Source organism: Scyliorhinus canicula, chromosome 13, assembly GCF_902713615.1.
Source record: "Scyliorhinus canicula chromosome 13, sScyCan1.1, whole genome shotgun sequence".
Taxonomy (NCBI): domain Eukaryota; kingdom Metazoa; phylum Chordata; class Chondrichthyes; order Carcharhiniformes; family Scyliorhinidae; genus Scyliorhinus; species Scyliorhinus canicula.
Genome location: NC_052158.1, coordinates 132,454,390 through 132,469,120, shown reverse-complemented (window position 1 = coordinate 132,469,120; position 14,731 = coordinate 132,454,390). Strand labels below are relative to the sequence as shown.

General features: G+C 43.6%; 1 protein-coding gene across 1 annotated transcript in view; it reads right to left on the bottom strand.

Annotated features, from left to right (window-relative positions):
- megf6 (multiple EGF like domains 6) overlaps window positions 1-14,731 on the bottom strand; it is a 357,029-nt gene that overhangs the window by 325,864 nt on the left and 16,434 nt on the right. The window contains exons 2-4 of the mRNA XM_038816779.1: window positions 11,041-11,175; window positions 8,170-8,279; window positions 6,476-6,580 (exon numbers count right to left, since the gene is read on the bottom strand). Coding sequence (XP_038672707.1) covers window positions 6,476-6,580; window positions 8,170-8,279; window positions 11,041-11,175 — 350 coding nt within the window. The remainder of the gene's footprint in view (window positions 1-6,475; window positions 6,581-8,169; window positions 8,280-11,040; window positions 11,176-14,731) is intronic.

Sequence of the window (14,731 nt, the reverse complement as noted above, 5' to 3'; positions counted from 1 at the left end):
GTCACATGGGCCCTATACACCACCTTAAATTGGTGATTTGTCTTTTCAGAAATTTAATAAATAGCCTTTAGTAATTATTACACGGTAATTGGGCTGTTTATTCTCACCGGGATTTTACTTGACTCCTCACACCATTCCAAAAACAAAACAATACACCCCCACGACCGGTGTTTCAGGTTAGGATACCCTCAGAAGCATCAGCGGTGTGGGTCGTGACACTATCTTATTCCTGGCCTCTCCTTGCCTGGTTCCATTTTTATCAATCCAATCATTGCCGTATCAATGACAATGGCTTCTTTTGTTGCAAAACCATTACCACTAGAGTCTTCCAATCTATATCTGCTGTTGCAGCACTCCCTTCTTTAAAATGCTTCTTCAGCCCTGTTTCATTGAGCAAGCTTGTGGTCATATGTCCCGATATCTGTGAAAGTGATTTGTGTTCAATTTTGTTTGATGACGCTCTCATGAAGCACCTTGGGGTGTTTTACTGCTTTAAAAATATGACTTAAATGCAAGTTTTTTCCCTTTGTTCATTGTTCATTCAGAGCAACGTGAGAGTAGTCGGTGGTTAATCCTTCTACTCATTGGGAGGTTTTGTCCATAAGCCTCCCTCAGGCTTTGGCTATGGCTCAGTAATACCTGCTCTGAACCATGATATTTGAACTCTGATCTGCTATTGGGCATAGAATTGTCGATTTAACATAATTCTATTCTCCCCCCACACCCACCCATCCCCTACAACTGCCTTTAACGTAATAGCTTCAGTACAAACTTTTCCCCTTAACTGGATCCAAATGTCCATCTAATTCTAATTCAACTTCAGAGGAATTCTTGACATTTCCAGCAGGACACAGGTTAAGTATGGGCCGTCGAATGGAATGCCTCGCCGAGTAAATACTCTCCAAAATTTATGTGTCTTCCAACTCGACTAGTCATTTGAGAAAGCACAGATCAGGACCAAAACATCTGGGATCATACGGAAAGGACATAAAGTCTTTTTTAGATAAACGTTATTAGCTGAACTAAAATTAACTTTCTGAAGTGTCTGATTAGATTAGACCCAAAGGACGCTGGAGTGAGGTTTGAACTCACAACCTGCTGACTCAGAAGTAACAGAGTTACCATTGAGACAAGGCAGCTATTTGAACTTTATGGCGAAATTGAGAAGAGATTTGAAGTTGGTGACCTCCCTGTCAAATTCGAACCTCATTTTGCACAGCATAAATTCATCATTCCAGTGACATCTGACCCCTGGGTGCAGGCTAACCACTCAGTGGTCCTGGAGCAGTACAGCTATCTCACCTTCTATTGCTCCACGCTCTACGCTCCTTCTCAATCAGCATTGAGAGTTTCTACCTGCTCTGCTACTCCAAATGATTGTCGTGACTGTGGCCGAGAGGTGGGGGTTTATATGTTAAATATGGAAGTGAAGAGTCATGTTGAGGACGAAAAGGTGAGGGGCATGGAGCAACCATGACAGTTTGAAGAGACGAGGGAGAGGCAATCAGGAAAGGATGAGGACGAACACCATTGTAAAATTTGGACAGCAGGGAGGAAAAAGTGCTGAAGGATTTGAGAGGGGACTCAAAAGGTAAAGAAAAGCTGGGCTAATTCAAACTTATTTAAAATGATGATAGAGTTGCCACCTCAGTGTACTGAAAATGGGGACTTCAGTTGTAGAATGCCTGACTCCGATTGGTCCTGCAGTTTTTCGTTCCTTTGAAATTAAATTACTGCCCAGGAGGCAAAGATGATAATCTACTTCAACATTTTTTAATGAAATTGAGGTTTTCATGCCTCGTCATTCACAATCCTACATATAGATGAGAAGACGTCTGAAGGATCTATTTCAGTCTGACACAACAGTTACCGTACAGAAGTGGGGCTCTCAAGCCAACAGGTCCATGTCAATATTCATATTCCACCAACGACTTCCATGGTGTTACCAACCACCTGTCAAACAGTAATTGACCACCCTCTGAAAGTAAAGCTTTGAACAGCAATCACGAAGGGGGTCATGGTGGAGCCCTTCATTGTAACCGCCTATCGCTCTTGGGGGGGGGGGGGGGGGCGGCACGGTGGCACAGTGGTTAGCACTGCTCCCTCATGGCTCCAAGGACCCAGGTTCGATCCTGGCCCCGGGTTACTGGCCCTGTGGAGTTTGCACATTCTTCCCGTGTTTGTGCGGGTCTCACCCCCACAACCCAAAGATGCGCAGGGTAGGTGAATTGGCCACGCTAAACTGTCCCTTAATTGGGGGAAAAAAATAATTGGGTGCTCTAAATGTTTTTTAACAAGTAAAAGGCCAGTACGAGTTCCAGCTGTGGGCGCCATAGCCAGCGTCTTTCCTCTGACTCGCAGAGGTTTCATGTTCAAGTCCCGCTCCACGGCTCGAACACACAAATAAATGCTGAGAGTTGCTACACTGTTGACAGTGTCGTCTCCCAGGTGAGGTGTTAAACTAAGGCTCCATCGGCCTGCTTGGCTAAATGTAAAAAATCCCATGGTATTTGCTTAATGAAGAGCAGGATTGGACAATATCTATCCCTCAACCAACGCCTGGTAAAAACGGATATCACATTGCTGTTTGTGGCGAGTTTACCATGTGCATATTGACTGCCGGGCTTCATATATCACTTCACATTTTGAGATGTCTGGTGGTTGTGCAAATACAACATAAATGTGAGTCTTTCTTGCAATCAAAGCCTTCACTGCTTGCCAGTTTCACTAAAGAAGCTCTTCCTGCTCCATTTTCACCTCAGTGATACTGACAGTTTGCGGATTCATTGCGAAAGGATCTCAGAATTTGCTTCTCAACAAGCTCTTGATTGATCACCCCAACATATCCCACTCACCTTAAATGCCACCCTGGGGTAAGCCAGAAGATGGTTGGATCACACCAGGACCCCAACTCTTAAACAGTTCCCAGGATTTTCCCATCCCTTTGGCTCTGAACACACCACCAACAGTCTGGGAAAATTCTTCCAGATGTGACAGGATGAGGGATGAGGGAATATCACTCTGGAGGGATTAATAAATCTCAGTAATTTCACATTTTCAATGCCAGTACTGCTACCATTTATGCTTGTTGCCTTTCTGGCTTACTGCATTAAATAGAAACAGTAATTAGAGGTTAAACATCTCGAGGAAGTTAAGTTCATATGCATAAATACATAATTGTGTATAATACAGCAGTGTACTTGGATAGGGAACAGTACAATTCAAACAGTTTACCTGCAGTAAGACTGGGACTTTCCTCAGAGCTGCTCATTCACTGCCATTGTAATGTTATTGCAAATACATGGGCAGAATTCCCACTACATTTATGGTAAAATTATCACCATGCAGTTGGTGCAGCTGAAGAGAAATTTCTGGTCAAAACAATGCCCTGTCCAATCTCTTGAAACAATCATGGCCAAATGAATACGCAGAACACTTGTGGTCTCATAACATGTTTCCTGATGAATGGTGTGTAACATATAGGCCAGGAATTTCCTTGGAACTATTTGGTATCCAGTACACTAACATCACCCAATGTGCAGCAGATATCCTGATTACATACACATAAATATGCTCCAATTGCACTTCCTGGGGAGTTACTCCAACAGAAGGGGAGCAGTTCTAAGGATATTCCCAGCCATCTGAGCGCACCAACACATACTGCACCAAGAGAGCTCTAAATTAAACTTGGTATGCAGCAAGGTCTGGACAGAGTTCAGGCTTGGGCTGAAATGTGGCAACATTTGTGCCACAAAAGTGCATGATATTACGATCCCAGCGGGTGTTGATCCAGTTGATCCCACTGGACGGGAAGATCCTAGAATGGAACCCTGGCTTCAAAGATCCGCAGACGGGATTCTCCGGTCTGCCAGATGCGCTTTCTGGCACGGCGCACCCCTGCCGGCAGCAGGATTCTCCTTTCCCGCAGCCGGCCAAGGGCATTTTCCATTGTGGCCACCCCACACCATCGGGAAACCCGTAGACAGGGGTGCGCTGCCAGAGGACCAGAGGATCCCACCAACGGAGAATTCCGCTGCACAACTTTTACTTTTTTATATGAAACATGCAGGACCACTAATTAGTTTTAACAAAACGTCTCCCAAACCCCCGGATTATGGCACAATACGCCTTCACTTCCCTTCTTATCTTAACAATTACACAGATTTTTGGATTAACATGGGTTACAAAGTACATCTTAATCGACAACAGTCTCAATAACACAAAAGTCCTGTTTAAGCACACAAGATGACTGTGGTCAAATACACACTCTGCTCTGAACCCAAGTTAGTGTCTGTGGTTTTCTTCCCCCAAATGACTGTGACCTGAGAATTTCCAAATTCCACTCCCAAAAACACACTTTAAATTCTTCTCTCATAACGCTTTCCCATGGTGATTTTCATTCCCCATTCCAGACAAGGTTTTACAAATTACACTATCAAACACATTGGGCGGCGATTCTCCAACCCCGCGCCAGGTCGGAGAATCGTACGAGGCCGGGAAATTCCCGCCACGCCATTCCGACGCCGGGACGCGATTCTCTGGCGACCGGAGAATTGGCGCCAACGCGCCCACGCGGTCGCCGTGGAGCCGGTCAGGGGCCGCTGAAATAGCCCCCGCGCTGATTCTCCACAGGCAACAGGCCGAACCCGCGCCAAGTTCCGCCAAGTCCCACCGGCATGGTTCCAACCTGGTACCACCCGGCGGGAGCTCGGACCCATGGCCGCGATGGACGTCCTGCTGGGGGGGGGATCTGACTCCGGAGGGGCCTCCACGGGGTCCAGGCCCGCTATCGGGGGCTTCCGATCAGTGGGCAGCCACGATCTGGAAGGGGCCTACTTCCTTCCGTGCGGCCCGCTCTAAGGTCCCAGACATGTTGCTCCACATTGGCGCGGCGAGGGCAACCTTGCGCATGCGTTGGCATGGAGACAGCCGTCGCTTGCATACGCGGACCCGCGCCGTCCGTGCGGGGCCGCCTTTCAGTGCCGGAGCAGCGCGCAGTACTCTGGCGCCATGCTTGCCTCCTGAAACCGATGAAATGCTGGGCCAAGAGGTCCATTGACGCCGGCATACACCACTCCGGCTGAGATTTTGGAGCATCCCGGCCATTATCTGTTCGACCTTTAACAGCAAATCCATGCCTGGATTTTAGATAATCTCTTTTAAAATGTATGTGCCTTATAGGCTTCTACACAAAACGTGAAACCAAATCAGCCATTGATTTCATCGTTATTTTAACTCGCGTTCCACAGACTGTAGTAAAATCTCAAACCTGCAAAACATTTGAGATGTCTTTCTGGCATCTCAGCCTTCCTCTCAACTTTGTCTGCCACTATTGAACTAATCTCTGTTCAAATATCTTTAACTTTAGACTTCTTAGAAACTTCCCTTAATTTCTCTAGTTTCCTTAACTAGCTGCTCATAACTCCATGTATGTTTTCTCTTATAGCAAAGCTGTGAGGATGTTCCCTCTCTAGCCTTCTAAACCAACTGCTTCCAACAGAGTTGTGAGAGATGCCTTCTCACTCTCTACATATCTCCCCTCCTCTGGCTTCCAGTTAAAACTAAGAACAAAGGAAAGTGGCCTCTACTTTCCTGCTACTACTATTTATTCCGCATGCCGTGTTCCTCTCTAAGCAAAATAGAAACACAGTTGGAACTTAACCAACCCTCACACATATAAACACCTTTGTCCAGCATGAATCTAACTATAGGTTTTACACTTCCAGGCACAGAAACATTCAATTAACCCCACTTGAAACTATACCTTATTTCTAATGTTTACCAATACAAATATAAATCCCTTAAAACTACCTTTGTTTTCCTAACAGAGGCAATGACAATCTCCAACAGGAGATAATCTAACTATCTTCCATTGACATTCAACAGCATTACATCATTAGATCCCGCACCATCAACATCCTGGGGTTTACGATTGACCAGAAACTTAATGGACCAGCCATATAAATAATGTGGCTGCCAGAGCAGGTCAAAGGCTAGGTATTCTGTGATGAGTAACTCACCTCCCAACTTCCAAAGGCCTGCTGACCTTCAACAAATCACAAGTCAAGAGTACGGGAGAATACTCTGTTCTTGCCTGGATGAGTGCAGCTCCACTATACTCAAACTGCCTTCAAACAATGGAGCGTCTGCCACCTGATTCCCATTGACTCCAGTTTTGCGAGGGCTCCTTAATGCCACAGTCTATCAAATGCTGCCTTTAGTCAAAGTCAGTCAGTCTCACCTCACCTCAATTTTTGAACCCTTCGTCATTGCAAACAGCTTGTCTGTTTAATCATCGACAATTGCAGCCAATCAGGTGTCGATATGAAGAATGATCTGAACATTTATTTAAAGGTAACAAATTGCTATGCACAGATAGTCAGGCTCTCTGCATATTTGACCTGCATGATTTTTAACACATAAAATTCAAATCAATTTAATAAATGAGTCATTAATACATATTGCAGTAACTTACCATACTGGCACCGAGAACCCTGGAATCCCTCTGGACACTGGCACACCTGAGAAATTCCTTCAACACACTTTCCTCCATTGAAGCATGTACCAATAGCACATGTCGCTGGGGAAACAAACACCATGAACTTAAAAGTATTGGAACATTTTTCAGGAATTCAAATAAAATTATTTATTTCCATTCTAATGGTAATTAATTTTCTTCCACTTTTATTGCATACAGTCAAGGACTGTTAGTGTTGGGAATTTAAGTGTTCTCATTTCTTTGCATTTAGCACCACATTGCCTAGCTTAGAGTTAGATGTAAATTAAAATTCTCTCCTCCTTGCCTTAACTCTGATTGAAAAAGAACATCAGTGGACATTTTCTTTCTCAAGCATATGGTCCCACCTGCACTACATTCAATCAGGTTTCAATCAGTGCCTTGGATTCATCTCCATTAAAAATCTAAAACAGGGGCGGGATGGTGGCACAGTGGTTAGTACTGCTGCCTCACAGCGCTGAAGACCCGGGTTCGAATCCCGACCCTGGGTCACTGTCCGTGTGGAGTTTGCACATTCTCTCTGTGTCTGCGTAGGTTTCTGCCCCACAACCCAAAGATGTGCAGGTTAGGTGGATTGGCCACGCTAAATTACCCTTTAATTGGAAAACAAATAATTGGGCACTCTAAATTTATTTTTAAAAACCCGAAACAGAACGCAAAGCATATTGATGGACTGCAGTGAAAGGTTTGAACCCTCACTACAGATTTGAATCAAAACCAGGTTCTAGAGATGGAAGGATAATGTTAGTGTGCCAACCCATTATATCCTGCAATTACCATGCGCTGGATGAGAGTACAGGTTGAAGGGAAATGATGAGCGTTGGCCCAATATGGTCACCAGCTGATTACAGAGTGCATAATCAGAACCTACTGCAGCAGATACAGCTTGGGGAAGTACATGGATCTAATTAAACGTTGTCACACAATGTTGATTACCCTCACTTGGTGAGTCCCACCATACATTTACAACTTCAGGTGATACATTTTACAAACTTGGATTTCAGTAACAAGAGTGTTTCCCATGTTACAAGAAATTTAGAATCTGCTTGGATTGAGATTTCAAGCCGGATACTGGAGTATCGCTCTGACTGTGACAACTGCCTTAGCTTTTATTAAACATTTTGTAATAATAATCTTTATTAGTATCACAAGTAGGCTTACATTAGCACTGTAATGAAGTTACTGTGAAAAGCCACTAGTCGCCACATTCCAGTGCCTGTTCGGGTACACTGAGGGAGAATTCAGAATGTCCAATTCACCTAACAGCACGTCTTTCAGGACTTGTGGGAGAAAACCGGAGTACCCGGAGGAAACCCACGCAGACTCGGGTCCAACGTGTAGACTCCACACCAACAATGGCCCATGCCGGGAATCGAACCCGGGTCCCTTGCGTTGTGAAGCAACAGTGCCAACCACTGTGCGACCGTGCCGCTAGAATTTCACAATTTTAGGGTGATATAACCATATTCCAATATATTTTTCATCCTCATATTTTGATCCCCATCCGAAAGACATGATGGTGACCTGATCTGCTGTCTGCTTTACATCCTTCCTTCCAGGATCAGTTCCTCAGCACCCACATGACAATGTCTTTACGGCATTGTATTGGAGGGGATTGGGCTGTAACAACATCACAAGAAGATGACACTTACGATGTAAGCAGCCTGGCTCCTTATTTTGCTGGTTCCATCCTGGGCAGCATTTATAGATGGTCTGGAGCTCCACATTGTACACCTGTCTATAGGCAGTATAATATCCAGTCCTACAAGATATAGGGAGAAAGTGTTTCAATGCATCAGCCAAACTGGACTCATTTTCTGAGACAGTTCATTGACAACAGCCTGCATCCTAGAATGTTAGCATGGGGAATCATGTTCAAGTTTCCCCACATAGCAAGTATTTGATCTCAGACTAAAAGGAGGTGGATGGATGAGAAGGGTAAATGGGCAGTGCATGTCATCCGGGGTTGTTACTCCTAGTTAACTCAAGAATGAGCATACATAGACATGCAAACATGTCCCTTGCTCATGCTCATGAGAACTCCATGTGGCACTCACAGGAAAAGGTCATTCAGCCAACCAATTTGGTGATGGTACTTATTACCAGACAAGTAGTAGCCTTAATCCCATCTGCACACCCTGGTCACAATATTCATGTTGTGCATTGCATTGAGTAAGACTAACACATGCTCAGCTGCCAGTAGCCATTATTGAACAAACTTAATTCCCATCTTCCCAACAGCAGAGAGGGCAGCAGCAAGAACAGCTCTTACAATACATTACAATTCCCTTTTCCTTCAACAACCTATCTGAACCATCCAATAATGTTGACATGGTTTCTGCTTCAATCACCGCCTCAATGTATAGTTTTATAAAGCTCTTTATTTTTGAAAATGAGGTTTTTCAACATTCAACTGGCTGGGAATTTTGCAATTTCCATTGAGACAGAGCAAATTGCTGAAAGATTCAAGGCCACATTACAAGGTGAAGGTAAGAAACCAGCAAATCACCCTCTGGGGAGAGATATATTTCATGTAATCCACACAACCATCAAAATTCATAACTGTCTGAGGAAGAGACGTTAGCAACACATGGTACTGGGCATTGAAACAAAGGCTGGCACAGACAGACCGTCAAAGCCTCTTGGAAATACACAATAGGTGAAGTATTCCAAGACAAGGGTGCCAGCCGCTAATGAGAGACTACAAGTGATACGGACAATGTCAAGAAAGTCTTCAGCAGAGGAAACAAGCTGAAGCTTGAAGCTTTCTTTCTTTTGGAACTAGAACATCACCCGGTTTGAGAAGCCAACTCTATGAGAAACCCACCAGCGAACAGAGACATCCTATTAATTGCAACACCTTCTACATCTGACCACATCCAAGAAACCAGTTAATCTAAATCAGTGTTCTTCAAACTTTTTTTCCGGGGGCCCATTTTTACCAACCGGCCAACCTTCGGGCCCCAACCCGGCCAACCTTCGCGACCCACGCCGGCCGATCTGAGTGACCCACCATTTTCTCTTACCTTGTTTGCTGATACAAATGGAGGAAATGGTTTCGGGTCTCTTTGGCCCTCGTACACGCTCCTCCAATGGAACCTGTTGGATGAAGGTGAAGCCTTCTGGTGTCGGAAAATATGGAGTCTCCATCTGTCCAACGTTCGGCATTTTTCCCTGTACAATTCTATCAAATAAACCCCCCCCTGAACTTGTAAAAAAAAATGAATAAAATAAATGAAAAAAAATAGTTTTACGCATGCACGGCGATGATCGTGCGCACATGCGTAATGTGGCCCAATTTTTTACATGTTTGTGGCCATTTAATGGCCACTTGCAACCGGCGTTATTAAAAGCCGGCTGCTGACGGGGATTTGCGCGATCAGGAACGCCGTGATGGAAGGCTCCGCGACCCACCCGCGGGTCGCGCCCCCAAGTTTGAAGAACACTGATCTAAATCATCCACAAGGGCAATCAAAGGATACTTTACTGTACATACTTTGATCTTTTTTTATTGGTCTCTAACTCCTTTATTTCTGCTACGTGTGTACCTGTGTATGTATGTGTGACCCTATTGACTGCATGAGGGCTGATGCTTGCATTTTTATTAATCATCTCGGGTTCAGTAGTTAATAAGTTTACTTTCTTTGACTCAAGAAAATCTTGTTTGATTGACTCCGACATATCCTCGTGAAAAAGAAACACAAACCTTTGTTGTGACCAACCGAGAAGTTTGAATAGAGGATGCCAGTTCCCTCCTTTTCACCTGGTTGTAGCAACAGCTTCATAAACCTTCTCACTAAAAAGTCTGCCTATGTCTCTTACAAAGTCCCTCAGTTAACGGAAGCATTCTGTTTTACTTACTCTATCCCATCCCTTCATAATTTAAAACACTTCTCTCAATTTACCTTGCAATTGCCTCTGTTGTAATGAAAACTAGGGCAGGGAATTACAAAATGGGGGATTAAAAAGAAAAATATATTCCAACATATTGCACCAGAAAGTGAATTTATGCTCATAATTCCAACAGCCATTCTCCATAATCCTCCTGCGAAGGGCCAATAAATGAAGTCTAGTTGCTTTTAAACAGCAGAGGAATATTGGGCAATGCCTCCTTAATATATAGCTCCCATGTGCAGCTGTGGATCACTAAAACTGGCAGTGACAGAGGTCTATCGACAGAGGTCTATCAGCAGTTCTAAAACCAAATATATTAAGGTATAAGCCTTCAGAAGAGAGGAGTATAATGTTAAAATGATAAATGTTTAACTTGAAAACAAAACATGTGTTGAATGCAGAAATGCAGCAATGAAAAGAGCCTTTGCTTGCCAACAAGACGGTCAGAGCCTAATGCCTCGGATGGTGAGAGTCAATGAACCACAAAGACCAGAAATATCTCCGCTTAAATCCCTGGGCTGTACTGAGGTATCTGAGATCTGGGTTTCGGTCAGGAAATAACTTCTGGTAACTTTTGCATGGGTCCCTGGAGATACACAAGGTCTATATCAATCTGACGTTTCACTCACCTCCTTTCATACCCAACACACCACCGCTGTGCAGTACATCCCTGTTTCCACACTTTAACCATCCGTGTGAAAGCCTGCACACAAGGTTGTCTGTGTCCCACCATGGCCAATTCTTGCTCCATGCACACGTGTGGCCTGAAAGAAATGTGTCTCGGTTAACAGCAGCAGTTCACAACATCACCTGGATGCCGTTGGGTGGTTTTAAACCCCTCTTCCAGTAGCCATTAATTTACATGCAAAAAGTCGAAATGGCTCATTTAATTTATAACCTGTAACCTATACATAGGTCTTAATTATTAAAGATAACAACCCAAAGGAAAATAATTATCTATACAAAATATATCAGGAACAATATAACCAGAAAAAAATATTGTTCGTATCTTTTGGATGGGATGTAATTGTAACATTTTCCACCTATTCCCTAATATTTTTTCTTACCTCACCAGGTTAAAGTCCTGCAGGTTTATTTCAAATCACTAGCTTTCGTAGCACAGTTCCTTCCTCAGGTGAATCTCCTCAGGAAGGAGCAGTGCTCCGAAAGCTAGTGATTCGAAACAAACCTGTTGGACATTAACCTGGTGTTGCAAGACTTCTTACTGTGCTTACCCCAGTCCAACACCGGCATCTGCACATCATTAATATTTTCTGAGAGCTAACTTGCGCCTAAAATAAAGTCAGTTGTTCATTTTTTAGACATTTTTTATTTTCAACACTTGCAGGAATTTTTTTATTATATGAAGTCTCTAAAAGATCCCTCATCCACTTTTGCAAACCAAGAGGCACTTGTTTTTTTTGATTATTTTTCAGAGTTACAAAGCCAGAGCTCAGAGTGTGGACAGGGGCAAACCCCTAATCCAGCTCCTCGCCTGCTCCAAAAAACAATTCAAATTCAAATTGAATCTAACTCATGGTCCCCACAAGAGAGACATACCAGATCCAGGCATTACACCTGATCCCACGCTCATCCTAGCCAAAAGGCCGAGAAACTTGTTTCTCAGAGGGGAATGAGACATGTACAGTCCTTTAAGCAGTGATTTGACATTGCTGATGAGGGGCAGTATAAGAGGTTACACCATCTAGTGGGGATGTTATGCCTGACAATTCTTATTTACCCTTCTGTTTGCAATCTAATTGCCTTTTACTCAGCTTTCGGCCCAGTAAGTTACTGCAAACAAGACCTCAATTGCAACCAATCAAGTATACAACTAATCTCAGTTAGAGCTCGTAACTCTCAGAGAAATGGGTTTTTGACAGAAAGTCCATCAATTACATTTTGATTAACCCATGGATAACTGAAGTAAATTCCTGTCGCATAGCAGAGGCCCCATTCATGAAGAGTGGCACGAGATTGTAGATAGTTCTGTAATTCCCTCCATACTGATAAATTACTACTTGCATGAGATGTTGAAGCATAAAGTATTACATCTGCAGATGTTAACAAACCTTGCATTGATATATTACTGCTCCATGGACTTTACAGGCATCAAAGTACTTTTGATGCACAGTGGTAATTTATATTGTTGAAATTTGGAAACCGCAGCAGTCAATTTGGACAACGGACCCACACAATGCAGTGAGATAGATGTGCAGGAAATCTATTTGAATAACTCTGCTTGAGGGATACAAGTACTTTTTTAGATAATGCAATGGGATCTTTTACATCAATCTAAGAGTGCATGGCGGCACGGTGGTGCAGTGGTTAACATTGCAGCCACATGGCGACGAGGGTCCGGGTTCGATCCCAGCCCCAGATCACTGTCCGTGTTGAGATTGCACATTCTCCCCGTGTCTGCGTGGGTCTCAACTCCCCAACCCAAAGATGTGCAGGGTAGGTCGATGGCACGCGAAACTGCCCCTTAATTGTAAAATAAGTTTTTAAAATTTGATCTAAGAGCGCAGGTTTAATGTCTCATCCAAGAAGCAGCACCTCCAGCATTGAAACATAAACTCAGAAATACACAGAAGCAGCAGCTTACATTATGTGCTCACGTTTTGAGTGGGACTTGAACCTTATTTCCATGTGATTGAATCTCCTTATCTGCAGTCATTGTTTTATTCCGCCCCCTACTAATTGTCAGCTAAACTCATAAATTTACGCCACAGACAATCACAAGAGCGAACAGTGACCAAAGGTGCTGAGCATTATGCATGGTCCATCAACAGTATGCAAGCTCCATCTCATCTCACAAGTCTTGGAATAATAATAATCTTCATTAGTGTCACAAGTAGGGTTACAATAATACTGCCAGGAGGTTACTATGAAAATTCCTTTGTAGCCACACTCCGTCACCTGCTCGGTACACTGATGGAGAATTCAAAATGTCCAATTCACCTAACAAGTACTTTCAGTGCACTTCATGAATGCAGAGGGTGAGTTTGGTGGGAGACTTTCCATTTCATTCACATAACAGAACAGTTCCTTCCATCACATAATTTTACCATCAAGTTATTTCTGCATTCAGTTATAAAGTCTAGAGTTAATGAGATATTAATCTCATTCAGTTTTCCCATTGGGAAATGCTGCAAACATTCCCAGATGGCAGTTCAGATACTGAGAGACACGATTGCAAAGAATATGCTGTTGCCATTTTCTATCTAGTTATTTTGTGGATCACAAGGGCAGCCACGAGAGTACTGCCCTCCATAGCTCACATTCCTTCCCAAGTTTGGAACGTATTTGCTAATTACTCATTACATCCCACATCCTCTCTGCTCCAGGTGGCCTAACCATCATTGAGAAAAATCTCAAGCGCAAAACTGTGTCCTTTCACTCTTCAATTCAAGTTTATTGCTAGACCTATGTTATACACATACAGACTCATTATAAACATTTCTACAGCTGTCTATAAAAATCATACAAACTGTGTCATATGGTAAATTGATCAACATAACTAGGCAAAATTCCCTGCGCTGATATATTCTGTAGTATGGGACGTTACAGTGATCCACGGCACCCTGCCAACATTATACAGAATTACATAGAATTTACAGCACAGAAACAGGTCACCACATGACCTAACCAGTCTATGTTTCACAAGAGTCTCCTTGCACCCTACTTCATCGATCAGCATATTTCACTCCACTCCAGTACTTATTTACCTATGCTATTCACCCAAATAATTCCATAGAATCCGTACAGAATCATAGAATCCCTAAAATGCAGAATGAGGCCATTCGGCACATCGCGTCTGCACCGACCCTCCAAAAGAGAACCTGACCCATGGCCACTCCCCCATCCTCCCTGCCCTAGCCCCGTAAGCTAACCTGCATGTCCCTGGATACTAAGGGGCAATTTAGAATGGTCAATCTACCTAACCTGCATGTCTTTGGACTGTGGGAGGAAACTGGAGTACCTGGAGGAAACCCACGCAGACGCGAGGAGAGCATGCAAACACCACACAGTCACCCAAGGCTGGAATGGAACCCTTGTACCTTTGTAAGGCAGCGTTGCTAACCACTGTGCCGCCCATGCGGCAATGCTTCAGGTCAATGACTTTTTATCAGAACAGTTCTGCTGATAGGCCATTGACCTGAAAATATTAACTCTGTTTCTTTCTCCACTGATGCTGCCTAACGTGCTGAGTATTTCCAGCTTGTTCTGTTTTTATTTCAGATTTCCAGCATCGGCAGTATTTTGCTTTTGTATTCCATATGTCATGAGTTCCACACCCTTACTGCTCTCTGGGTAAAG